This window comes from Haliotis cracherodii, unplaced genomic scaffold (genome assembly GCF_022045235.1).
Source record: "Haliotis cracherodii isolate W230 unplaced genomic scaffold, xgHalCrac1.p SCAF_6, whole genome shotgun sequence".
Taxonomy (NCBI): domain Eukaryota; kingdom Metazoa; phylum Mollusca; class Gastropoda; order Lepetellida; family Haliotidae; genus Haliotis; species Haliotis cracherodii.
This window is the reverse complement of record NW_027266319.1, coordinates 22,911,063-22,939,019: the sequence shown is the minus strand read 5'-3', so window position 1 is coordinate 22,939,019 and position 27,957 is coordinate 22,911,063. Positions and strand designations below refer to the sequence as shown.

At 39.3% G+C, this 27,957-nt stretch overlaps 1 protein-coding gene and 1 pseudogene across 1 annotated transcript in view; one reads left to right on the top strand and one right to left on the bottom strand.

The window, feature by feature from the left end:
• LOC139444950 (origin recognition complex subunit 5-like) overlaps nt 1–27,957 on the top strand; it is a 41,461-nt gene that overhangs the window by 2,596 nt on the left and 10,908 nt on the right. The window contains exons 2-6 of the mRNA XM_071225970.1: nt 23,319–23,470; nt 24,745–24,837; nt 25,464–25,643; nt 26,293–26,367; nt 27,423–27,534. Coding sequence (XP_071082071.1) covers nt 23,351–23,470; nt 24,745–24,837; nt 25,464–25,643; nt 26,293–26,367; nt 27,423–27,534 — 580 coding nt within the window. The 5' untranslated portion in view covers nt 23,319–23,350. The remainder of the gene's footprint in view (nt 1–23,318; nt 23,471–24,744; nt 24,838–25,463; nt 25,644–26,292; nt 26,368–27,422; nt 27,535–27,957) is intronic.
• Nucleotides 4,137–20,739, bottom strand: LOC139444951 (LHFPL tetraspan subfamily member 3 protein-like; annotated as a pseudogene).

Below are 27,957 nucleotides of genomic sequence, written 5' to 3'. Positions count from 1 at the left end.
ACATGGGTACAATGTGTGAAGCCCATTTCTCGATTGATATTACTGGAATATTACCGGCACTGAAAGTGGCCTAAAACCCTTACTCTCTTGATCACTCACTTACTAGATGTTATATACTTGAGGCTCGATTTATATAAACATGCACCAGAGAAACCTGTTATTGAAAAATGTAACCTAATATCTATGTAAACATGCATTAAGTGCATGTAAAAAACAATTCAAATTTTGTGTCAGCCTGACTTTCATCCACACAACATTAATCTTTGAACACATTCAGTACCTGTTCAGTATATTTACTCTACTATATCAATAATCCCAACGTTAGGTGTACTTTGTCATGCCTTGTGGGCTTGACATCATCAAACTGTGGGTACTTAAAGATTTTGTGCACGTTCCTATTACATTTTACAGCAATACGTCATTAATAAAAGTGATTATGTTTGATTATCTTATGGGAGCAGGGTGGCACCTGTTTTTTTTGTCTGGTGCAACTGGGTTTTCATGTCAACATCACCTGGTACAAGTTAGATGAATTTCCTTGCATTGAGCCCTGACACCATAGTTCAACCAAACATTCATGATTTATGTGAATCACATCCGTCAACATTTGGTGTACACAGATGCCTTGGAAAGTTTGTTTGTCAAATATATAAAATCTAAAAAATATCATGCCTCCCTTTTCTCATATTTGAATAGTTTGGATTAAAATTTAATAATTAATTTACTGTAGCTTGTCCGTGAAGCAATTTCACTATAGGACCTCTCATAGATGTCAATAATCAATCTGATTGGTCACCCTGTATTGATGAATGCTATAAGGTGTTGAAAATTAACTTCTTGACTAGGCGACTAACAGAATAAGGAGTTGTGCTTTCTGGCTTGGTTGATGCATGTCATGGAATCAATTGTGACCTGTACGACCTGTGAAGATCGGGGGTAGAATAGGTCTTCAGCAGCCCATACTTGCCGTAAAAGGAAACTATGCTTGTCGTAAGAGGCGACTAACGGGATCGGGTGGCCAGGCTTGCTGACATGGTTGATGCATGTCATTGATCCCAATTGTGTAGATTGACGCTCATGATGCCAATCACTGGATAGTCTGGTCAAGCCTCGATTATTTATAGACAATCTAAGTGCAGCATTAAACAACAAACAAACTGTATATAGCTATGTATGAACAAGTCTTTTGAGATTTAGAATCAGGAGGGGCGTTGTGCATGTATGTGTCTGTCTGTGTTAGGGTGGTCAGGCTCGCTGATTTGGTTTTGCATATCATCGTATCCCATTTGTGTAGTTCGATGCTCATGATGTCAATCACTGGAATTTCTGATCCAGGCACGATTATTTACAGACCGCCATCATATAGCTGGAATATTAAATAACAAACAAACAATAGTAACTGTTGCCATCTGTATACAGCATACATAATTAATACAAATTATATCAAACAATAATAAAAACATGATAATTCATGTTATATATTATGAATAATAAAAATAATTTGCCATGCCTCGACCTATGAGTAATAATTATACCTTACAATGATCAACTGGTACTTACCTGTAAGAGGCACAGGTATGTGATTATACCTATTAAAGTCATTGTTACCCACTGATGCTACCTGAGGGCCTTGAGGAAGTGGAAGGCATTTGATTGTAAGCTAATTGTAGGGGTGGCCTCAGGGATTATATGATAGAAAAACAACATTGGCGTCAGGATAAGATGATGCAGAAAATTCAGGTCAAATCATCAACAATACTGTCAGGAGTGCATCACTAGTGATAACTTACTGTCCGTCTGAGTATTTTACTATAAATCAGTAAACACATGTACTAAGGTAATATGCAATAGGCTCTTTAGAAAGCTTTTTTTCAACTGAAACAAAGGCAATTATTACCAGTACAGATGCCTGTAAACACGAGCAGCTGATGTATCATCCTTGATTATACATCCAGTGTATAAAATTTCCCTTCTAGTTTGATACATACCCTTGACCCATTCACCATAGTTTCATTTCAGAAGTGACATCACCACTTCCTTCTCTCCTATCCGTAACCTAGCACAGAATTTCTCTCATTTGTGAGGTGGGGCAGTGGGGTAGCCTAGTGGAAAGAGTGTTCGCTTATCGCGCCGAAGTACACATGGGTACAATGTGTGAAGTCCATTGCTGGAATTTTTTTTAAAGCAGCATAAAACCTCACTCACTCACTCACTCACTCACTCACTCACTCACTCACTCACTCACTCACTCACTCACTCAGTACAATAAATTTTAACACAATATTAATCCCCATTTTGCCTTACCCTAGCTTGTTAGCAGGTGTCAAGAAAGGCCTACAGACACTGATATTCCAATCATTTGTTTTAAAGCCTCTTTTCTTTTTTTACTTTTCTTGGTCAATGCAGGGGCAGTGGGGTAGCCTAGTGGTTAAAGTGTTTGCTTGTCACATCAAAAGCCCGGGTTCTATTCCCCACATGGGTACAACGTGTGAAGCCCATGTCTGGTGTTCCCTGCCATGATAGTGTTGGAATATTGCTAAAAGTGGTATATAACCACTCACTCACTCACTCACTCACTCACTCACTCACTCACTCACTCCCACTCACTCACTCATGAGTGGATGGCTAATTTTCGTGTTGTGCTTTTCGAATCAGGCTCATAAGGAAGCTATGGCAGGAAAAAGGGTATTTATGATGATTGAATTGAGATGATCAGCTAGATAATTGAGGATGCCAATGTGTGTGCTACAAACTAGCTGCGGTCACCAAATTTGGATTCAATTAGGAAAACACTAATAGTCAATGGAACAGCCCATACTCTGTGTAGCCGCAAGTCATGTCATAATTGTTACAGTTGAGTTACTGCTACTATTACAAAACTTAACTGAGGATAGGATGGGGACAGCATATTTACTGCCCTAGTGTGTCGATTGATGCTTACACAGTCAGTGTTTGGTTTGTCTAGTCCAGACAAATGTTCCCGGTCCACAGGGATACAGATTTATGTGAATAATCTTGTCCGAGTGGTGTGGATAATTGTTCGTACTTTCAGTCACTGGCTTGCATGATCCGTGGTGGTGTAGCTGGACAATTGCTTGCTGCTCTATCTCTGTAGACAACATTTTGTTCACTACGGTACATTCACTTGCTCAAGTAGTGGGCAATTGACTGTCACATTTAACTGTGCAGTGTTGGGTCCCTTTGAAGAGCCAGAAATCTTTCCTCATCAAGGACACAGATGGCCGAGTTGTTTTTTTAGGTGCCGCTGTGTAGACTTCCGTCCCTTGGGCATGCCTGAAACCCATGATCGTGGGTTCGAATCCCGGTTCACCTGGATTATGTTTCTGGGTTTGTCGGCACCATACCCATCCTCATGGGTTTCACTGAAGTGGTAAACGTCTGAGAAGTTGCATTAAGCCCACTCACTCACTCACTCGAGGCGGTTGGGTAGCCTGGTGGTTAAATCATTCGCTTTTCACGCCAAAGACCCGGGTTCAATTCCCGACATGGGTACAATGTGTGAAGCCCATTTCTGGTGTCCCCAACCGTGATATTGCTGGAAAATTGCTAAAAGCGACGTAAAGCCTCACTCACTCACTCGTTCTACATTAACCTGACAGAAAAGGCTTTCAAGCTGACACACTGTTATGTATCTGGCATTAAACCCAATTCACTCACTGCAGTACAAGAAACAAAGAAATAGTCTTTGTGATTGTTTCAACATTGTTGTACAGGTGATATCCTGATTATTAAATAAATTACATTACATGAAATGTTTCAAATTTTTTATTTAAATTCATGAAATACTCAATTTAATTCATATATTTTTCATTTGATATTTTTATTTTCACATGGACATTTGGATTAATTAAATCTTTTGCATTTTCGTGTACTGTGAAACAGTTATTCAAGACATGGAATGTAACAGGGTACATTTTACACTTGGCAATATCATGTGCTAATTGATATCTCAGGTATTTAACATTGTTATAATAAATAATGCCTCATGGAATACACGGCCATGTTGCTTGGCATAAAGTCAATCTTCTCTCTTTAATAACTTGACAGTCCTCATGGTTACATGATTTATTGAGTTTATGTGAACCCACACTGCTCAACATGATCGTAGCATCTTATTATCTTATTATTATCTTATTATTGTAGTGTCCGAAAACAATGTTGCATGATCTTTGAGCATAAAAAGAAATAGCGGCACAAATGTCTTTTGACATCATGTCACATCTTAAAAAGGAAAATCTAAAATAAATGAAGATGAAATCACAGATATGATATTTTATGAACATTCACAACCATTTTGAAACCTTTTTTTTCATAAATGTTATATACATATAATTATATGTTGTATAAAAATATATACAAGAAGTGGTGTTTATGCTGTTGTAAATAAGTTTGTTTGTTTCTATGTATTTTTGTGGAATAAAGACTACAAACAATTTGATTTCTATTTTAGGCTTTCGGCATGAAACATGCAAGGCCTATCTCAATGAAAATGATTCACTATTTCAAGTGATTTCTTCAGAAATCTGTTTGTAGTCTGTTTTCAACTTAAATAATGAAGCTGTTAAAATGTTTTTGCCAAGTTATATGTGCAAGCAGTGATATGTTTAACATTTCTTAAAATCTAGAAAATAACATACCGTATTCGACGTAATAAGCACCCCGCTCTAATAAGCGCCCACAGCGATATTTGCTAATATATTGGCTAGTGAACAATCCCAAGTAGCACCCCTTCCGATTGATCAATGTACACAAGACTTATTTATTCGTGTATAATACGCACTCGTGTGCTATATGCACCCTTTATTATGGGCAATTAAATTCTGGAAGAATATATCTGCCGTATCTAAACATTTCAGTCTGTCAGCATAAACCTCAAAATTTATCTTTCAACTCTGTTTATTTTTCACCAAAATAATATTCTAATAAGAGCCCCCTAGTTCTAATTTTGAGAGTGCCCTGGGCGCTTATTACGTTGAATACGGTAACTAAACATATATGCAGTACCAAGATAAAATAGGTTGTGATGTATAGACACTTGTCCTTAATTAATCTGTGTTTTATGTACAGAAATATCAACTCTTCCTCAAACCACCGACTTGGCCATTTTCACACATTTGTTTGGGTGACCTTTATGTCCCAAAACTAGTTGTTTGGTGAGTAGTAGAATTTTCACCATTATTTTCATGTTGATAGAATGAGGACTGCACAATGGAAAACATACCTAGCATTAAAAGTCACAAGTTCTATTGCAGGTTGTTAGAAGTTGGGACATCAATACTGACCAAAGGGTTTTGAATGATCAAATGTTTGGCAGTTACTGGAAGATCCATGCACAGCCATGATGGAGGAAACAACATTTGCATGTCGTGTTCATAAACAGGTCCATTTTATCAAATAGGGATACGTTACTTAGATGTATGTTTTCGTCCCTTTTTATTTCCATTTGAGCTCACATCAGAACTAACTAGCTATCAATGCGATATAAGATATAAATATCTAGATCACTTGTGCAGTCCATGGCCAATCTGAGATAATATTCGCAGTCAACTGCTGTTGTTTAAAGCTGGAAGTTGCCGTTGCCTTGCCGGGGACCAGTCCTGCTTGAGAAATCGGAGTACCGGTCGACATCAGGGTGCATCTCTGGCACTGTGACGATGGGCTTGATTGGCACCGAGTGCTTGGAGAGTGTGTCCCCTGAGTAGCCATTCAGTTCAGCTGGAAATACAACATTGTTTCTATTAGAGGAGTGGTTGGTCTTTATACCAGGACGAGGAGCATGTGACATTATACATGTTATATCATGACGAGGAATGGTTGGTCTTTATTGCAGGGCGAAGAGCATGAGACATTATACATGTTATATCATGACGAGGAGTGGTTGGTCTTTATTGCAGGGCGAAGAGCATGAGACATTATACATGTTATATCATGACAAGGAGTGGTTGGTCTTTATAGCAGAATGAAGAGCATGAGACATACATGATATATCATGACAAGGTTCATTTGGTCTTTATAGCATAAGGCATGTTCAGTCTTTACATGTCTTATATCATGGCAAAATGTATTTGGTCTTTATAGCTTGAGGCATGTTTAGTCTTTATATGTGTTATATCATGACTAGGTGTGTTTGGTCTTTACACGTTATATCATGACATATGATAAAGTGAGTTTTTCTTTTCTTTATACATCTGATTACATGACTGGGAATCTTTCACTCTGTATCATTGCTAGAGATGCTTGATCTTTGAACATCTTGTATCTAGGCTAGAGATTGTTGGTCTTTGAACATCTTGTATCTAGGCTAGGGATGCTTGGTCTGTGAACATCTTGTATCTGGGCAAGGAGCGTGTGGTTCTTATCATGTTTAAACTACAATTTGGAGTGTTTGGTCTTTTAGTCAGTTTATATTACGACTGAGACAAACAGAGATACTCACATTTTGTGACTGTGCCCGTTGTGGAATAGATTTCAATCTTCGCCCTCTTGGACGCAAGGAAGAATGCAAGTACAGCTAAAACCGCTGAGTCGAAGATTCCCAGGATGGCAAGGATGTAGGCCCAGCGGATGCCACACTCGCCGAGACGGTACTCGTCAGCAGAGCTGCCACACACCTTCCGGACCTCTTCGTGATCCCAACCGCTGGGGAAGATGACGCAGGCCAGGAACATGAACACCGCTGAAAGAGGAGGACATGGATGAGTTACTGTTGCCTATATATGGCCATCTGTGTTTATGATTTGTCATGTCAAGACTAAGAGGAGGATGTGGATGAGTTACTGTTGCCTATATATGGCCATCTGTGTTTATGATTCGTCATGTCAAGACTAAGAGGAGGATGTGGATGAGTTACTGTTGCCTATATATGGCCATCTGTGTTTATGATTCGTCATGTCAAGACTAAGAGGAGGATGTGGATGAGTTACTGTTTCCTATATATGGCCATCTGTGTTTATGATTTGTCATGTCAAGACTAAGAGGAGGACATGGATGAGTTACTGTTGCCTATATATGGCCATCTGTGTTTATGATTTGTCATGTCAAGACTAAGAGGAGGACATGGATGAGTAACTGTTGCCTATATATGGCCATCTGTGTTTATGATTTGTCATGTCAAGACTAAGAGGAGGACATAGATGATTTACTGCTGCCTATATATGGCCATCTGTGTTTATGATTTGTCATGTCAAGACTAAGAGAAGGACATGGATGAGTTACTGTTGCCTATATATGGCCATCTGTGTTTATGATTTGTCATGTCAAGACTAAGAGGAGGACATGGATGAGTAACTGTTGCCTATATATGGCCATCTGTGTTTATGATTTGTCATGTCAAGACTAAGAGGAGGACATGTAAAATCAATGTCTGTACAAATACATTAGGGAATGGGCCATCTAAGTTGGATAACTTTTTCCCAATCCCGTTGACCATATATGTCAGTAAAATATAACAACATTAGGGTTATGACAAGGGCCCCTTGATGACCATGCTTAATGTCGAAACACTGTATCTAATTACTCACATCATCCCTACGGGCATACAGGCATACCTAATTACATCATTAAAGGTATGTGAAGGTAGTGATATGATTACAAGAATTGATACAGGGTTTGATCCCTGGTCGCATCATAACAAAAGACGTTAAAAGATGGAACTTGTTGTTACCCTGTCTGGCGCTCGGCATTAAGGGGCTAAAACAAGGACTGGTCGGCTCGGCATTAAGGGGCTAAAACAAGGACTGGTCGGCTCGGAGTCCGTATACTGTGTGTGAGTTTGGTATTCATGTTAAATTGCGGCATGGTATCTCCGTGGGCTGGCACTATGAATCGGTATAATTACAGACTAGTACAAGCAGCCACATGCATGATCAAGCACATCGCTATATAAGTGCAAAGTCTTGGACACAACGTTAATCCCCAATTCACCTCACCTACTTCTGTGAATAGGTTTGGATTAATCCTCCTGTCTAGAGACTTGCATTAATAGCAGTTATATAAGTTTTACAATAGGCAGGTAATTAAGTATACAGGTATTTACCTGTAACGACCACAGGTATGTGAAAATACCTGTTGTTACCCTCTTGCTATCCGAGAGGATTGGGCCTTGAGGGTGTGGAGTGCTTTTTATTGTAAGCTAATTGAAGGGGTAGCCTCAGGGATTATACAAAAGAAGAACAGCTTGGGGTCAAGATTTTATGTTCCCTTATCAATAATACTTTTATTGGTATGGATGGTGTTTAGCTATCTTCAAGGGGCCTTCTAATTATTATTTTTGTAAGATTTGACAACTGTCCTTGTTTTGTATTTGAAGGATACACATGTTTTAATTGTTTTGATGCCATATGAGAGATTATGTAAAAACAACAGATTGTTTCATAATGTATCAGTTGTTGAATAAAAAATTCAGATATGTTCTCATTTGTATGATAGATATTTAAATAAAAGATGTCACTAAAAATTCAACTTCTGGTAAAGTCATTAGATCATCTTAATATTACTTTATTGTCATGGAAACCATTCCATCCATCATATAAGTTTTATCATCCCAAACTGGCTCACACAGGAGATATTCTTGGGTGAAATCAAGCGATTTCTATACTGTAGATATCGCTGCAATGAAATTGCATCACAATGCTTTGCAGACCATTGTGACGTCATTGGTTACCATGACGTCACAATAAAATGACATCACTAATGGCTGTGCTACTGAAGCTTTTAGCAGTACTTTTTACACTTAAGACACTGCTTTTAACTTTCTACAAACTGAAAAAGTTGGAAGAATGATGTTGGATGATAAATAAAATCTCACCCTCGTGTCTTTTGATATCAAGCCTTGGAGTTTTCCCCCTTTTATCAACTCGTGTTGATATATTTGATATCAAAAGACACTCGGGTGAGATTCTCTATATCGACATCACAGATATACAATTTGAAGTGAAGCATTCACTGGCATGGACAGTGATAACATAAGGGCACCTGCTAAAAGTCTGAACCTCTCCTAGCCCCAGAATACCTTTGACTTTAGACAACTGACTGCAGGTGTTTGGACTTGTGGCAGACAGGGATGACATCTGATCATAAAGTTATTAATATGTCCTTATAATTTGGTTCATTGTGCCAGTAGTGTTCTTGCTATCAACCACTGGTTTGCCTTGCCCAGATTTATTCACAGCCCTGTGATATTAAGTTGTTATTGATGACATTGACTCACTCACTCACTCTGTTTCTCTTTGGATTGTTGACGAGATTCCTGAGTATCCTATGAGGCTGTATGACATTCCTCTCAGTGACCACGCCTATTAATAGCCTGTGTGAGGTGGTATAACGGCCTACCCGTCTTCACATTGCTTACTATGTCATGTTTTGGGCGGGTTTATCTTCAGGAATGGTTCCTGTGTTTGTCTAGTGTTCCATGACGGTGAACCTGTAGAGTGTTATACTCTCATGGCTGAAATATCCTCTTTGGAAAGATTATTTGAAATTTGAAAAAATAGGATGAAATCATGAATAGATGCTATCACTAATACCATGGTTACTGAATTTAAGGAATAAAAAGTAAACACAATTACAATTAGTCTTTCTGATTTGATTTTAGTGTTCATCCTTAATTTTGTGCTGGGAATTTTTAAACAGCCAGCATTCATTATATGACAAGAAAATAACTTTTATTAATGTTATGTATACAGAATAGTTTTATTACAAATTGTTATTTTTGTGTTTTTATTATGTTATTATTGTTGTTATTATAGTCTGGATCCTTTCTTTTGGAAAATGATTAATTTACACAGCATATATTCAATAAAACAGTAGTTTTGCTCCCTTTTAAACAATATGTAGTATATGCTGCATGTAGTTCTGCCAAAAAATAAATTGTTTTTTCATTAAATGAAAAATCCATCATAAAATGAAAAATATGAATTTCAATATTTCACCATTTCTATCTTTGGGCACGTACAGCTTGATGAGCAAAGATTAATTCAGATGGCATATGCTTGATATCACATGCTGTCATGGTTGAAATGGTCACAGATCGTGCTCCTCACAACTGGTCAGCCATGATCAGCTCTCTGCGACAGGGGTATGTTGTGTGTCTTGTCCTTCCAGTTGGGCGTTAAGAATGCAGTTAGGTGTGTTGTATGACATACCAGGTCATTGTATGCATGCTTGGTACATCCATAAATATGACAAACTATATTTGCTGATTCAGCCTTTAACTTTAACCTGTAGTCCAGGACAGTGTTCCGCAAAGCAATCATACCGCTAAGATGATCGTAACTCCCATACTTTAACATAGGCTTACGACAGTCCTAGAGCTACGATCGCTTTATGGAACGGGGCCCAGAGCGTATACAGTTTATTTGTCTAGAATGCTCATGTATAGAATACAAAATAAATTAGGGTGGGTGTCGTCCTAGGATCTTTTCTGCTTTATGATGTAACTCTAGAAATATAGATATGTAATTATGACAAGAACGCCTGTCATGCTTAATGTGAACACTGAACCCTGAATCCTTAAATATTGTACCTAAGAGAAACTAATGATTTATAATGCTTGACAAGGGGATGATCTGTAACTGTGGTAAAAGTTTTTTTTTCCCTTCTAACATTAATCATTGAAATTGATCGAGGTATTCAGGAATACTGCATTTATAGGACTGCTGTGAATGGATAAAGTGTGGTTGCCGTCGACATTTGTACTTAACATAACAAGAAATTCTTGACACAGAACATGCGAAATATTTAACAAATTTGACCAAAGTAGGTATGGCTCTGTCATAACAAATGTGGGTGGTTATTTTTTTAGGCTTAAGTTACAATACACTATTAATTTAGGGTGAAACGATACTGCAAGGACCATGATACGTTACATATCATGATACATGGGTCATGATACGATATATATTATAATACATGGACCATTATACATAATGCGATGCACATATTCATGTCAAATTGCATGGAAACTTATTGAATATAAATATTTCAGAGCAGGTTTAAGAAATATGATGCATCTAACTATTTGATTGGCATTCTAGCAGTTGGTGAGTAAATAGATACCAACACTGTTATCAATAACAATCTACATTGAAACATTGCTAATGCAATAAGCTCAAAGTAGTTGTCCTTAAAGTTGTGTTTTCTTATCTTCATGCATCATTGTACTACAGGTTTTTCCTCATTGTAAAGAAAACAAGCAAAATAATTTGTTTTAGTGGTGTATCATCTTGTATCGATAAAACATGTATCATGTTTTGTAGCAGTGGGACGAGACGCAAATGCATTGGTGGATCGTGATTTGTCACTTCTCAATACAAGTATCGATCACAATCACACTGAGTATTAAAGAACCGATTCTTACCTCAAATGTATTCTTTAATAAATGTTACACCAAACACTGATTACTAGTGAAAATGAGTAGTGAAAACGTAAATATTTTTAATCCATTGCGCGATACTTGACGCTGCCAACTGTAAATCGTTAGTGTGCCAGGTATTTGGCATTCCTGTCTATGAAAAAGATGGCTTAGGCACCACAGATAAAAGCACATGCAAGCGTCGTGATACAAATCATAACATAACATAATACGTATCGGATTGCACAGTTGGTGTTTCATACCAGGCCTAGTTTTTTGTATCATGACATGAAAATTCAACATGCACCGGTGTATCATTTCACACCTACAGCTAATAAAACCTGCTTCATTTCAAATTATAAATGATTTTCAATTTGAAATACTTTTTGAAACTTATAATCATGATGTGCAGATATTATCAAGTCTTTATAGGCTTAATGAGAACAATTTCAGAACAGTAAAGGTATTTGGTGTTTCACCCACGCATAATATATATGATCAGTACCAGTGGTAGGACACACCGGACACACATTATACACTGGTATTAGTTTAGAGGAAGAAGACCTTTGTGTCTTCTCACCCAAACAAATATGTACAGCTTGTATCATCTACTTGAAAGAAGACATACAAAATGTGTTTGACACGTAGTTTCTCAGTAATCCGGTTTGAGGTATTATTGGTGGTAAACTGTTGGTGATCCTTTATATCCTTATCAAGTGATACATTATATATTAAACATTCTTTCTAATAATCAGATTAGCTAATTGTGATTTATGATATGTGGTTGTGAGAAATGTGGAAACTTACTTTGGGGTTATTTCACCCGATGAAGAGATTGAATTTTTGAACACATAGTTTGCAATGTTTGATAGGCATTACATTACCGAGAAGTGGACGGATGACAAAGTAGACACAATTTATAGATAACACCTTCTTTAATACCGTAAAGGCAACGTTTTGGTATAGGCAATAGATCCTTATAGCAGTCGTTAACGATAAAGGTATAAGGATCTATACCACTGTATTCCGAAACGTTACCTTTACAGTATTAAAGAAGTTGTTATCCATAAATTGTGTCTACTTGGTCACATGGTATGCGTTACAGTATCATCTTTACATATCATACTGGTATAATGCAGATATTTACCACATTCTTACACAGATTCTAAATATTCGCATATCTGAGATCTCAGCATGTCGCTTAGCAACTTAGCAGACCGCCTCTGTGGTCTAGTCAATAGAGCGTCTGCTCCTTGCTTCGATTCCTGGCCATGTCATATTAAAAGATGTTAAAAGATGGTAATTTTGTTACCCTCCCTGGTGTTCAGCATTAAACATGCTGAAACAAAGTCCGGTCACCTCGAAGTCAGTAGTGTGTCTGTGTGGAATAGCCATTTTAACCCTTCTGAACATGTCGCTGTTAAAGTAAAATAAATTTTGACACAATTTTAAACCCCATTTTGCCTTACCCTAGCTTGTTAGCAGGTGTCAAGAAAGGCCTACAGACACTGATATTCCAATCATTTGTTTTAAAGCCTCTTTTCTTTTTTTACTTTTCTTGGTCAATGCAGGGGCAGTGGGGTAGCCTAGTGGTTAAAGTGTTTGCTTGTCACATCAAAAGCCCGGGTTCTATTCCCCACATGGGTACAACGTGTGAAGCCCATGTCTGGTGTTCCCTGCCATGATAGTGTTGGAATATTGCTAAAAGTGGTGTATAACCATACTCACTCACTCACTCACTCACTCACTCACTCCACAAAGCTGAAAACACATAAAGCTTATCTTCGAAATGACTCATGACAGTTCTCAGACATATACCATATAAAAATTCTAACCATCAATGAACTTGTCAAACACAAGCTAACTGAATCTTTAATTTTATCCGACTACCTGCATCAGTTCTTACATCCTGTTTCTGTGCATGAGTCATTGATAAGACCTGCACTTGAACTGAAGCATTCCGTCTCTTTGTATATATCCCAACAATCGTGTGTGTATTTCCACCTACTCATACAGAGAGCGTCAATGTAGGGGGCCTGTGGGTCACTGTTCCTTCTTGTCAATCATACAGTCTATTATAGAGGCTATTTTACTTGTTGAGTTTAGTCAGCCATACATTTCTGCATAGAGAACGTTCAGAAGTAGTAAACGTTGACAATTCAAAGTTTGGAGACGGTATTTTGTGTCTGTAGACAGGGTTAGAAAAGGTTGTTACTGTCACCAGTCCACAAAAACAATCACTTACAGAATTGCCTTCTAACTAATGGTTACACAAGGTAATGTCACTATTGTCCTTCCTGAAGTTTACTGGTCTCCGACTGGCAGACTTATCTTAATTACAAACTCTAAATCTCACTTGGTAAGCTGAGGTAATTTGAGGTTGATTGTGAGAATTTCATCCCAATCTTACACAAATGTGAGTTTGGGGTATTTTTGTTTATAGACATGTTTTAAATTGTTAACATGTTCAAGGCATCTGGGGGGCACAGGTGTCCCAGTCGTCTAGGGTGCACGATTCGCTGTGCAGAGTTGCGTCCCTTAGGCACGCCAGAAACCTATGATTGCGGGTTCGAATCCTGATTCGCCCTGATTGTGTTTCTAGGTTTGTCAGCACCATACCCGTGCTCGTGGGTATCACTGAAGTGGTAAACGTCTGAGACCTGCATCACTTGGGTCTTTCCTCCCACATTAAGCTGACATGCCGTGATATAACTTGAATAATGTTAAAGGCGGCATTAAACCCAACTCACTCACTCACTCACTCACTCACTCACTCACTCACTCACTCACTCAAGGCATCTGTGGACATGAACTTAAGACTGAGGTGATTCATATGAAACATGTATGTTTGGGTAGGTTTCATTAAGTGAAGAAGAAAGTAAACACTCATTGCAGTTTTCTTCATCTGCAGGCACTTGGGGATCATAAACTGATGATTGGGTCAGTGATATGGGTGGGAATGAAAATATAATAATTCATTTATTATCGAATACGGTAGTTTTTATCTCTATATCTAGTTGTTTTACATGAGCACCAGTTCAAAATGAGCAGCAGACTAGTTGGATGAGACCAATGGTGTCTACCCCTGTCGATTGATGGGGGTGGAAATGAAAATATAATTATTCATTTATTATCATGTTTATGATCTCAGCAATGCTGAGTAAAATATTTTACAAAAACAATTTCCTCACTAAATCAAACTTTATCTTTGTTGATTTAATTTTGAATTATTTCTTTGCTAGCTCCTTCTTACCCCATGTTTGGTAAGAGTGAGTGAGTGAGTGAGTATGGTTGTAGATCGCTTTTAGCCATGTTCCTGAAATCAGGGCGGAGAACACCAGAAATAGGTTTCACACATTGTACCCATTTTGGGAATCGAACCTGGGCCCTTCGGTTCCAATGCTTTAACCACTAGGCTACCCTACTTAGAGTGAACAAAATCTGAGAATTGAGTGGGCGGGCGTGTGTGTCATCATGCCTAGATGCCATGAAGCAGTCCTCATGCTAATGACCACAACCGATTTTCACAGTTGATTCAGAGATAGGCATGGCCTCTAGTCCATTAGTCTGAGACAAGTAACAATCTAAACGTACTATTTCTTTTTTATCCCTAAGGTTAGTTATTTTACATGACCACCTGTTCAAAATCAGCTGCAGACAAATTGGATAAGACTTATGTTGTCTACCCCTGTAGATTGTCTTCAGGATACCATCACATAATAATAAAAGGCTATTTATATACTATATGCATATTTCCACAGCACTCATGGGCATGCTCAAAGCGCTGTTATTACCCCGGTCACTGGATCAGTGTGCACTCAAGAATCATTCTCAGCTCCCTGGGGAGTATACAACCCAACCTGCTTTTATGCATAAAACAAGTTTACACTGTTTATTCTGTGTACCATGAACACCAAGCCTGTTTGTTTTCTTTTCCTGGTATTTTTATTGATTGGAAATGTCTGACACAGCATGTTAAATCCATAAGCAATTCTATGTTTCGTGAAACATTTGATTTTATGTTGACCAGCCACACCCTTATTGTTTCATTTCCTGGAATATTTTTCCCCGATTGGAAATGTTTTGTCTGACAGTACATTTTTCATCAATGAGTAATTTTGCTTTGAAGAAAGAAGATATAGAAAACTGAACAAAATTTTGTGGCAGAATGCGTGAGAGAGTGGTTTTGTGTCGAGACGATTCAGCGACGTTGTATGGTGTGCTACATTAACGTATAGAGGAGTGTGTCACAGGGGCGAGGGACTCATTGTGTTGCAGGGACGTGGGTTGTTGTGTTGTGTGTCGTGTTATGGGAGAACTTAAATGTGGTGGAGACAAAGTCCTCATGCATATTTCAAGTTGTTTGCTCCCTCAATGCCCCTGAGCGGGTATCTCGATGAGAACACGTCCGCGAGAGAGAGATGGGTTTTACAGTAAGCCATATGTCAGTTATATCATTGCAGATGGAATTTGGAAAACCAAAGTGTTCTACAGGAATGAGTTTTTCAGTTGTATCATGGCAGGTGAACTTTATTTGGATTACGGCGAAGCTAGTAAGTGCAGAACCCCCGTTTATGTCCTTCAGTGTAATGTAATGTATTGTAATTCACATTAAGTTCCACTGGTGACAGATGGCGGGTAGAGGGGTTTGGTGAAAGAACATCTGACAAATTATCTTTCAATACTTTTCTGAAAGTGAGCATGGATGTCAAGTCAAGGAGAAAACTTTCCACCACTTATAATTTACTTGGTGAAATAAAAAAATAACAAACATGTGTCCCTGTTTTTGTGTGTGTTAGTTTTGTCAGTGTTGCATCTGTTATGAAACATTAAGCATTCTGTGTGGTGGTATGAATCCTGCCAGCTGAACGATTTTTGGAATAACACAAGAAGCTGAAACATTTTATAATGTATAATTTTTCAAATATGCCTTTACCATGATAGGTCTTATTGTTACAGTCTGTGTAACTTAATTTACATTCTCCGATACCTGTGATGCGCTAGAAGGTTAACAGTCACGTTACTATGGCACCCTACTGGGTACCCATTCACTGCTTTGTGATCAGAGACTCATTGTGGACAATGTCACTTGCCTGAAGAGACACCACATGTGTTACATATCATTCGTATGAGGCAGACCTGAAGTCTAAAAACACAGCGTCAAGCTGACGAACCCATCAACCTACTCTCTGCAACCTGTGTTGTTTGACCTCACCTGAAATGTGACAGCCTGTACGACCCATGAAGATCCGGGTTAGAACTGGGCCCCGTTCCTCAAAGCGATCTTAGCGCTACGATGATCGTAAACCTATGTTAAAGTATGGGACTTACGATCACCCTAGTGATCCCTTTGTGGAACGTGGCCCAGGTCTTCAGCAACCCATGCTTGCCGTAAAAGGCGACTATGCTTGTCGTAAAAGGCGACTAACGGGTTCGGGTGGTCAGCCTCGCTGACTTGGTTGATGCATGTCATCGATCCCAATTGCGTGGATCGATGCTCATGATATTAATCACTCGACTCGACTCGATTATTTACAGACCGCCGTCATATAGCTGGAATATTGCTGAGTGGGGCGTTAAACAACAAACAAAATGAAAAATGTGACCTGTACACTGTACACAGGACGACAGGTCACCACATATACTAACATACTTCTTGTTTGATTGTATTGCATGTATAGTTCATTGTTTCTCAATAATGAAAGAAATAGTAGCAGTACAGAACGAAAGTTTTGCAAGTTGTTCCCGAATGAGAAAATATATCAGTGAAAATGTTACTTTTTATTATGCAGTTTACTGTCCTTTGACTGGTTTATCTAGAGGGCTTCAGTGATGTCAGAGATTGTAAACTTTATTTTGACTGTGACTTCAGATATATTGAACTTAAGTTTGACTGTGCCTTCAGAGATAGCGAACTTTATTTAAGAAATAAACGATGAATGGGAGAATAAATCATGATGCACGCAGCTGAGTGGTTTATTTTTACTGCAGTGTTTTACGATAAACAACGACCACGAGTCGTTTATTTCTTATATGAGATATCAACGTTATGTACAGCTCTTTAAGGATGTTACTAAAATGTACAAGCTTTTAAAATATTTACACATATTTTAATAATGATGGCTCTCTCAATAGAATCTGATTTCGGCAAAGTCGGACAAGTCCATTTTATGCACAGGTGGGTATTTCCCGCATATTCTCACAATCCTCACATCAATTACCTGTACCTTTTTTCCCAATACCGATTGTCATATCTCACCCGCTTTTGGATTCGATCGTTTGACCTTCCCATTTATTTGCGTTGCCCAGTTATATCTAAGGGGAACAAATCTATAGACACTCCCTTTTAAAAAATCATCAAGTTGCGAGAGCTTGTTCAAATCTCCAGAAATGACGTCATGATAGAAGAAGGTTTTATCATGAAATAAACCACACTTCGTTCTTCATTGTTCTTTGCAATTTATTGTGTAGCTATCTTATATTTTGACTGTGACTTCAGCGATAGTGAATCATATGACTTCAGTACATTATAGCACTCTCTCACTTATTCTAGTATGTTTAAGTCAATGTAAATAGATTATGAAGAACGATACCTGCATGAAGTATATGATACTGTCGCTGTATAAATACATTTTTCATTTAAACATTTGTAATGAGAACTGTTTTATCAAAGCATTTGATGATTGTTTTAGTTAACTGGTAAGATGAATTAGTAGGTTTCTTTTGCTTTAAAATATTTAGAAATATTGCAGTAGTCTCAGAGGACAAGAACTGACACACGATAACCATGTTCGGAGCTGAACTACTGTCATTGGTGCCATGAACAATGCTTTGACCTCTGGGCTACTTGTCCACTCCTTGTTGGTAATGCATCATGAAGGGATTCAGGGTTGATGGGGTGAGATGACGGAGGGGGTGGAATAGTGTGGTCATGGAGGGGGTGTGGTGGGTGAGATGGTGGAATTGTGTGGTCATTGAGGGGGTGAGATGACGGAGGGTGTGGAATAGTGTGGTCATGGAGGGGGTGTGGTGGGTGAGATGGTGGAATTGTGTGGTCATTGAGGGGGTGAGATAACGGAGGGTGTGGAATAGTGTGGTCATGGAGGGGGTGTGGTGGGTGAGATGGTGGAATTGTGTGGTCATTGAGGGGGTGAGATAACGGAGGGTGTGGAATAGTGTGGTCATGGAGGGGGTGTGGTGGGTGAGATGGTGGAATTGTGTGGTCATTGAGGTAGTGAGATGACGGAAGGGGTGGAATAGTGTGGTCAGTAAGGGGGTGTGGTGGGTGAGATGGTGGAATTGTGTGGTCATTGAGGTGGTGAGATGACGGAGGCTGTGGAATAGTGTGGTCAGTAAGGGGGTGTGGTGGGTGAGATGGTGGAATTGTGTGGTCATTGAGGTGGTGAGATGACGGAGGCTGTGGAATAGTGTGGTCAGTAAGGGGGTGTGGTGGGTGAGATGGTGGAATTGTGTCGTCATTGAGGGGGTGTGGTGGATGAGATTACGGAAGATGTAGAATGGTGTGGTCAGTGAGGGCATGTGGTGGGTCAAATGACAGAGGGTGTGGAATCGTGTGGTCAGTGAGGGCGTGTGGTGGGTCAGATGACAGAGGGTGTGGAATTGTGTGGTCAGTGAGGGCGTGTGGTGGGTCAGATGACAGAGGGTGTGGAATTGTGTGGTCAGTGAGGGCGTGTGGTGGGTCAGATGACAAAGGGTGTGGAATAGTGTGGTTATTAAGGGCGTGTGGTGGGTGAGATGGCGAAGGGTGTGGAATAGTGTGGTCAATGAGGGGGTGTGGGGGTGAGATGACGGAGGGTGTGGAATATAGGCCATTGAGGGGGTATGGTGGGGTATTGTCGAGGATGGGGTAGATGTCAGTGGGGGGTAAAGATCATTCTAGTGTCAGAAATTTAAGGGGGTTACTGTGGTCCATGAAAATTGCTGCTATATTATTTGAGCATAGTGACCCTTAAATCTGTTACCCATAATATTGGGCTATGACAAGGATCCCTTGACCTTCAGGTATTTGGATGAGTAAGGATTGTTATTATATGTTTTCCCCCAATATATTGTCGTACTTATCATATATACTTTCTTGTTCTGCATGGCGCCATGCTTGATGTGCCATGTGTTATCGCTAAGTGAACAATGAACAAAGCTTGTATTGTATCTCTTTGCTCATATATGCTTTGGAAAATGTTAGATGGTGTATGGTGTAGATGGAGTGAGTGACTAGTTTTATAACGCTTTTAGCAACATTCCAGCAATATTCCAACATTGTCACAGCGAAATTGGCTTCAAACATTGTTTCCATGTGGGGAATTGAAATGGGCTTTTAGTGAAATGAGCCAACACCTTAACCACTGAGCTAGCCCCTGCCCAGGTGTATAATGGACAACATTGTTCTGTTTAAGCCTAATGTGTTAGCATAAAAAAATAATACAAAATAACATGGATGTTTGTGTCCTAAATCTACTCATTTGGAACAGAACATAACTAAATTTAAAATATTTATGATAGGTTTTTTGTTGATATGACATTGAAAATATTAAAAAAAGTTATGTGGAGATGAGACTTTCAACCATATATTGATTGATAGTTATGGCTCTGTAGTTCCTTCTATGTGAGACAGTGTGTTCAATTGTGTTTGCATATAAATAGAGATTAACTTGTTAAGAATATTTATGATGGCAATGACAGTCGTTGTTGACAACAGCAAGCATGTGGGACATGTTATACTTGTCAACAGCTATGGCTGATGGAGGCACACCTTGAATATGATTATAACATGGAGACATGCACAGTACCTGATATGAGTTGGAGAATTCCACAGAAGATGAAGACAGCTGTTTTCTTGAAGCAGAAGAAGAGGAGAAGGGCCGCTACCGTTATCAACATGAGCAGAGCGGAAACTCCGGCAAAAAATGTGGTTGCTTTGAAGGAGTCGTTAAGGATGGTGTTGAAGTCGATGAAGGTGCCGCTGCAGACGTAGATGGCCCTGGAGTTGTCGGGGGTAGCAGTAGGAGTAGGCACCGACATGACCGTATCCGAAGCTTTCTGGGGTATCACCAATCCACTGGGGTTGAATAAACGTGACCACATTGAGAATACACCAGATGATGGATAGAAGGCCCCATAGAACACAGATAGCACGGTATTCCTTCATATACCTAAAATAATAGAACTTGGCCGTCTCGGGGTTGAACTTTGGGTCCATAGTGGACAGGTGGTGGACTGGTCAGTCAGATACAGGTCACTCAATGGCAAAACACAAACTGAACGGCTGAAATGAATGTCCTAGGGTGAGGCACCGGTAGAGCTTGTTTCAGTATACTGTTGTAGTAGGCTTCTCGACTGACTCAAATATAGCCAAACCAGTCCAGCAGGTTTTCAGGACTCTTGCTTCTGCTTGTGTGCTGTCAATGAAGGCTCGGCTATAAATAGCTGTATGGGACTAACGATGTTGATATTCACAGGTAGCATTATAGACCATAGCCACCAGGCATACACATACACCTTGACAATCAGGTGTGGGGAGTTTTGTTCTCATTGAAAAAGTGGCGGGAATGTCGTCTGGCACATGTTAGGATTATGTCTGAGTGATTGTAGCTAGAAACACTGGACATCTTGGTTATAAGGAGAAGGTATAGCTGGGAGGAGGATAAGGAGCCTATAATCCAAGTCTTGTTTGTTAATCTTAACTTAAAATTAGGGACAGGTGACATGCAGTTTTATCTTAGTTTATGTTTTGTAAGAGAAAGAATAATAATTGTTAATTCATGTAATCTTTGAATTAATTTGATATGTTGTCATGGTAACATAGCTATCATTGGAACATGCGGGTCAGAATGGTTAATAATATGTGTTGAAAGACTAATTAATCAACACAGGTTTTGTTTTTCATTATTATTTGTCAAGACAGTTGTTCTTATCCTATACTAATATATCCCTATTTTGTGAAATCTATTATACACAATTAAAAGATGTGTTTACTTCCAATTAGAGTCATACCAGCATTTTTTGATAATTTCAGATTTTAGACTTAATGAAAAGTGATTAACGTTACTTTCCAGTTTAATTTTTTGTTTTGAGATTTATTAAAATGGGATTGAAAAGTATTCTTTCTTGCTTCTTGTAAGGATAAAGCTGGTCTAACATTTGCAACATAAAAAAACAGAAGACATAATTCAAAATGCTATTGATTAAAAAACAATTCTCTGTGTTTTTTGTTTTAAAGAATTCATTTCTTTAATATTTCCAGATATATTGTTTTAAGAAATTAACCTCAAATGAGCCCAGGCAACTCATGTTGGTCAGGAAAATTTGTCACATGGAATTTGTGCCGGTCTTATGAAATATCTTTGAGATAAATGACACTATTTAAGCAAGTAGGTAAATTACGTACTTGGTTTCAATTGAATATTTGGATAGTTAACTATCTACATCACAACAGTACTGTCAGTAATATTGATAATACCATACATGATACAGGCTTTTGTGACAAAAGGACACACTTGCAGAATGTGGACACAGTGACACAGACCAGGTTTCCTTGTGTTTGTTTGTATAACACTGTGTAGTTTTAGTATAATCCTGTGTCAATCCTAGGGGTATTGTTACATTGTTGCTATTGTTCCAGCTGTCTGGTAATACAAAGATATTGGGTGCTAATTGGGTGTGTTATACGGGTGTTATGTAACACAGGTTACAAGTGGTTTGGATATTGTGTTTAAGACTTAGTACTTACTCTTTACTTTTGTTCTCATATTATTTCATATTGGAACTTGTGGGGATTCCGGTTACGAATATAGGTCCCCAGCAACCTAAACTTGTCAAGAGGTGACTAAATGGATCTGGTGGTCGAGCTTACTGACTTGGTTGATGAATATCATCGTATCCCAATTGCGTGGATGTGCACAATGTTCATCACCGGATTGTTTGGTCCAGACTCAATTATTTAGAGAGTGCCTTCATATAGTTAGAATTTTGCTGAATACAGCGTTAAACAACAAACCAAACCATATTGGAAATGGTCAGGCCTATAATCAATATGACAGTATTGTGTTGAATTCGATATAAAACGTGTACATTTGTGTGATTAATTGTTTATAAATACAAACTATTGAACTGTGAAAGAATGGGGGTTGAGCCTGTTTAAACTGTCCTTGAAATGAACATACCTGATGAACATGATGGAGAACCTGATAGTTGGAACCTAGTCTGTATCACAGTCCCTGAACAATATTATTTTCCCTTCCGTCCAGCCCTTTTTCGTGGAGCTATAGCCATAAATGAAGCAAGTCTAGATTTTCCAGAGGTTCACTCACGTCGCACTGGGGCTCCTTTTCAATTTACCGGTACCTCTTTGTCTACTAAGCTTTAAGAACAATTGTCGATACAGATTGACAAAATGTGATGAAAATGATCAAAATGAGAAATTTGGTGTGGTAGATTATAGACAAAAGTGATATGTGTGATCTTTTGGATGGTCTAGAAATCATTACATTTTGGCTGACTTCCATCTAAGGTCAACCAGAGGTTTAAATTCATTTAAAAAGCCAACATATATCAATCAATAAATATAAACTATATACACTTTTCAATACCAAGATGGTATAAAAATATCAAAATCACTGTTAAGCTCACTGTTAAACAGTTTTTAACAAAACATTTTGTTTCCATTTGTCTGCCAGGGTCACTTAGTTTAGAATCCTAGATATATATCCATGTAACATATATGACTGGCACTGGTCAAAGCGACATTAGGCCCAAATCACTCACTCACTCTTGCATGTGCTTGACTTAAATGAGTTACACAATGTGCAAAATGGATCTCACCACAACTGTGATCTTTGTCATAGATATTTTATCAAATTAAACATGATCTCTAAGCTACTATCTCCATTTGAACAGAATGTGTTCAATGAAGTTATTTGTTTTTTTCCAGATTAAACGTCTTCCTGTGCGTCTGCCTGTACAATGTCAGTAGAGTGTGAGACCTACTGCTGGGGTCACGACCCTACTGCCCTTGAAAATCTCAGGAAGCGAACTCCATGCAGGTCATCACAGATTGAAACTCTTCTACAGCTCTTTGGTGAGGTAAGTAAATTTCTTCAATCATTTCAAAGTTTGAAGGATACTTATTAAAATCATCGATCATAAAAGCTTGATGGATGTTAATTTTGCAATATAGTTGCAAATGTTTTTACAATGTCATCAAGATGACAGGAATTAAATTCATTTATTATTTACCATTTTAGTCTCCACATCATTAGCCCTGAACAGAGCCCGGTTAGAGGTGAGATGAGGTGAAATTGGGTTTAACGTCGCGTCCAAGATTATTGCACTTATATAGCTACGTGCATGCACGTGTGTGTGTGTGGCTGCTTGTACTGTGTACTAGTCCGGACTGATGCCGATTTATAGTGCTAGCTCACTGGGACACCATGCCGCAGTTTAACATGAATACCCCACTCAGACACAGTATACTGACTCCGAGCCAACCAGTCCTTGTTTTAGCCCTTTAATGCTGGGTGCCAGACAGGGTAACAACAAGTACCATTTTTTAACGTCTTTTGGTATGATGCGGCTGGGGATCAAACCCCGGACCTTCCACTCTCCGGGCGGATGCTCTACCACTAGACCACGGAGGGGGTCTGACCCTGGTTAGAATAGGATCCGAGCATTCTATTGCTCATTGACTGCACGGGACGAGGCTCATGGTATCAGTCACTGGTTTGGCTGGCCACGGATCAGATATTTACAGGCCATTGTGATGTGGCAGGAAAACTAATCTGTTACCATGGTAACCATGCAGCAGTTGAAAGCTGAGGGAAAATACCCATATGTTTATTTCTCAGAAAGGAATAAACAAATGAATTTTATGTTTTCTGGAAGATGAGGAAAGTTGACAAAAACATTCTAACACAATGAATAACGGTTAATTCTGTCTAGTGATGCTTTTATTAATAAACTTTCCCATAATGTTCAATGTCTTTTTCGGGGCGGTTGGGTAGCCTTGTGGTTAAAGAGTCCGCTCTTCACCCCGAAGACCCGTGTTCGATTCCTGACATGGGTACAATGTGTGAACCTCATTTCTGGTGTCCCTTGCCGTGATATTGCTGGAATATTGCTAAAAGCAGCGTGAAACCGAAGACCCGGGTTCGATTCCCGATATGTGAAGCCCATATCTGGTATTTCTCTTTAGTGAAAGATCATTTCAAATTATTTTTATTTCAATGTGATGTTTGGTACAGATGCTAGTACCTTGTTTGCTTGTAAAGCTAGTAGCATCTACCGGAATGTCTCTTTCAAGAAAAAAAGAGGTTGAATTCCGTGTCAGCTCTGTGTTCAAGTTGTGTTTCTGTTTGCAGGCTGCTCACTACACTCCCCCAGCTCTGTTTGTGTACGGCCATACGGCCACCGGCAAGTCCTGCATCATCAACGGCATCCTCAGGTCACTGATGGTGAGGAGGGACTGTTGCTCAGGATGATGATGATGATGATGATGATGATGATGATGATGATCAGTGTTTGAAATGTAGTATGAAAGTCCTTGGATCTTTGTCATTATCGTGATAGTAAAAGTTTGTGATTTAGGAGTCCCTAGATTCAAATACCATAGCAGAAGACGCCAAGGACTCCAGGTCCTCTTCAATTTTAAAAACTGAAGATGATGATAATTATATAAAGAGGATAAAATGGATAAAGAGGATACTTGCTCAGTTTGGGGAAAAAACCTGACTTAACTTGACAATAGTCCATTTAAAATCAGCTGTTTTGTTTCAATAACTACCCGGTATCTACACTTTTGCATAACCAAATTAATTCTTCACACTATTTTATTTGGTGAGGGTTTGAACTTTTGTGTTTGAAGAGTTATCTCCCTTGGCCTATTAGCATTACAAGATATTATCATTGTATGACTAAAGCCCACTTTACCATTGCTTTGGTGTTTTTGCCCCTGGGTTAGTCACCAAAATATATTATGCTTTAATGTACAATATGGCTGATATCGGTTCAAGTTGAAAAGGTTACCATAGTATTGTTTTTAGTTAAAATATAATTTTTCATATCGATTCTCTATGATCAGCTTCCCCATGTTCCTGTGAACTGTGTCGAGTGCTACAGCTCACGCTTCCTGTACGAGCACATCCTCAACAACCTTCCCTCCACCGACATCAGCACACGTTGTGACAACATGAACGATTTTGTTCGTCTTCTGCAGCAGAGGATACAAGAATCTCAACTCCACGATCAGACAGTCTATATTGTGAGTGGAGTTCTTGTGGTGAACAGTCGCTTTATCTGGACCATAGGATGCCCTTTCTCATTGTCAACTGTGGGGATTCCAGGGTGGAATAGGTCCCCAGTAGCCCATGTTTGTCTCCATCTGCTGTTGCAGATACTGGATAAGACAGAAATAAACTGTACATGTCTGACAGGGGTGTATGTTAGATGGGTGTATTAATCGATGCATTGATACATGTTGCTATACTCAAGTCAAAATATGCCACACATCAAAATATTGACTTGCAATTATTTTTGTGTTGAATTCTCTATACTCCATGTAACCCTGGTAACACAAGGTCGTGCTCACAAGGCGATTAGGTCAGTGAGTTTGATCACCTGATCCCGTTAGTCGCTTCTTATGACAAGCATAGTCGCCTTACGGGAAGCATGGGTTGCTGAAGACCTATCTATCCCAGATCTTCATGGGGCGCTTACATTTTCTTATAGTATTACCGGTAAGCAATCAAAATTAGCTTTTTGTATTGTGCTAGGCATTAAGGCACCAGTAACCAAAGTAGATGTCAAGCCAGATTGTTGTCAAACTTAGTAGGTATCACTGGTAAAAATCCCAGCCCTAGATGCATCAGTCCAATGGTGACTCAGACAGTCCGCCATGTTGTGTGTTGCAGGTGCTGGACAAGGCTGAGAGACTGCGGGACATGGAGGCCAATATCCTGCCAGCTTTTCTCCGGCTTCAGGAATTGGTGGGTTTACTTAGTAGGCAATCAACGTTATTCACCATCTGTGTTTTGTTTGTTTATTTCTTGTTTAATGCCACACTCAACAATATTCCAACTATTATGGCGGTCTGTAAATAATCGAGTCTGGACCAGACATTCCTGTGATCGACATCATGAGCATCGATCTGGGCAATTGGGATACGATGACAAGCATCAACCAAGTCAGTGAGTGTGACCACCCAATCCCTTTAGTCGCTTCTTACGACAAGCATAGTCGCCTCTTACGGCAAGCATGGGTTGCTGAAGACCTATTCTCTACCCGGATCTTCACGGGTCTCACCACCTATGTGTACAGGTTCAAATCCTGGAGGGGCGGTCGGGTAACCTAGTGGTTAAAGCGTTCGTTCTTCTCGTCGAAGACCCAGGTTCGATTCCCGACATGGGTACAATGTGTGAAGCCCATTTCTGGTGACCCCCGCCGTGATATTGCTGGAATATTGCTTAAAGCGGCGTAAAACCATACTCACTAACTCAAATCCTGGATCACCGTGACTATGTTTCTAGGTTTGTCAGCACCATACCCCTGTACATGGATTTTACCAAGGTGTTAAACACTAATAGCTGCATGACTGCACATCAAGTTGGCATGCCCTGATATAACTGTAATACTTTCCAAAATGGCATTAAACCAGAGTTTCTCACTCACTCCTAATGTGAAGCAGTCAAATATCTTTTGGCCATTGTGTTATTGGGAACAAGAAGTTGTATGCTAAACAATTTACAGTTGTATTTGAGTCAGGCAGTGGCAAAGGTACTCCTCATGATAGGCTGGGGACGGTCGGGTAGCCTAGTGGTTAAAGCGTTCGCTTGTCACGCCAAAGACCCGGGTTCGATTCCCGACATGGGTACAATGTGTGAAGCCCATTTCTGGTGTCCCCACCGTGATATTGCTGGGATATTGCTAAAAGCGGCGTAAAACCATACTCACCCACTCACTCATGATAGGCTGGAGCTACAATACACTGGGTAATCATGGATGTATAAAAAGTTCAATAGGATATCTTGCTTGTGTGTTTCAGACTGGCATGAATGTGTGTACCATTATGCTGAGTGAGATTGTGTGGGAGAAGTTCAGATTCGGGACAGGATTCTCAGAACCCTATCTCCTTCATTTTCCTGACTATAGTAAAAGTAAGTACAGGTTTTACTTTCCATGGTGTATTGTCTCACCTGTATACCTGTCTGTTGTATTGTCTCACCTGTATACCTGACAGTTGTATTGTCTCACCTGTATACCTGACTGTTGTATTGTCTCACCTGTATACCTGACTATTGTATTGTCTCACCTGTATACCTGACTGTTGTATTGTCTCACCTGTATACCTGACTGTTGTATTGTCTCACCTGTATACCTGACTGTTGTATTGTCTCACCTGTATACCTGTCTGTTGTATTGTCTCACCTGTATACCTGACTGTTGTATTGTCTCACCTGTATACCTGACTGTTGTATTATCTCACCTGTATACCTGACTGTTGTATTATCTCACCTGTATATCTGTCTGTTGTATTGTCTCACCTGTATACCTGACTGTTGTATTGTCTCACCTGTATA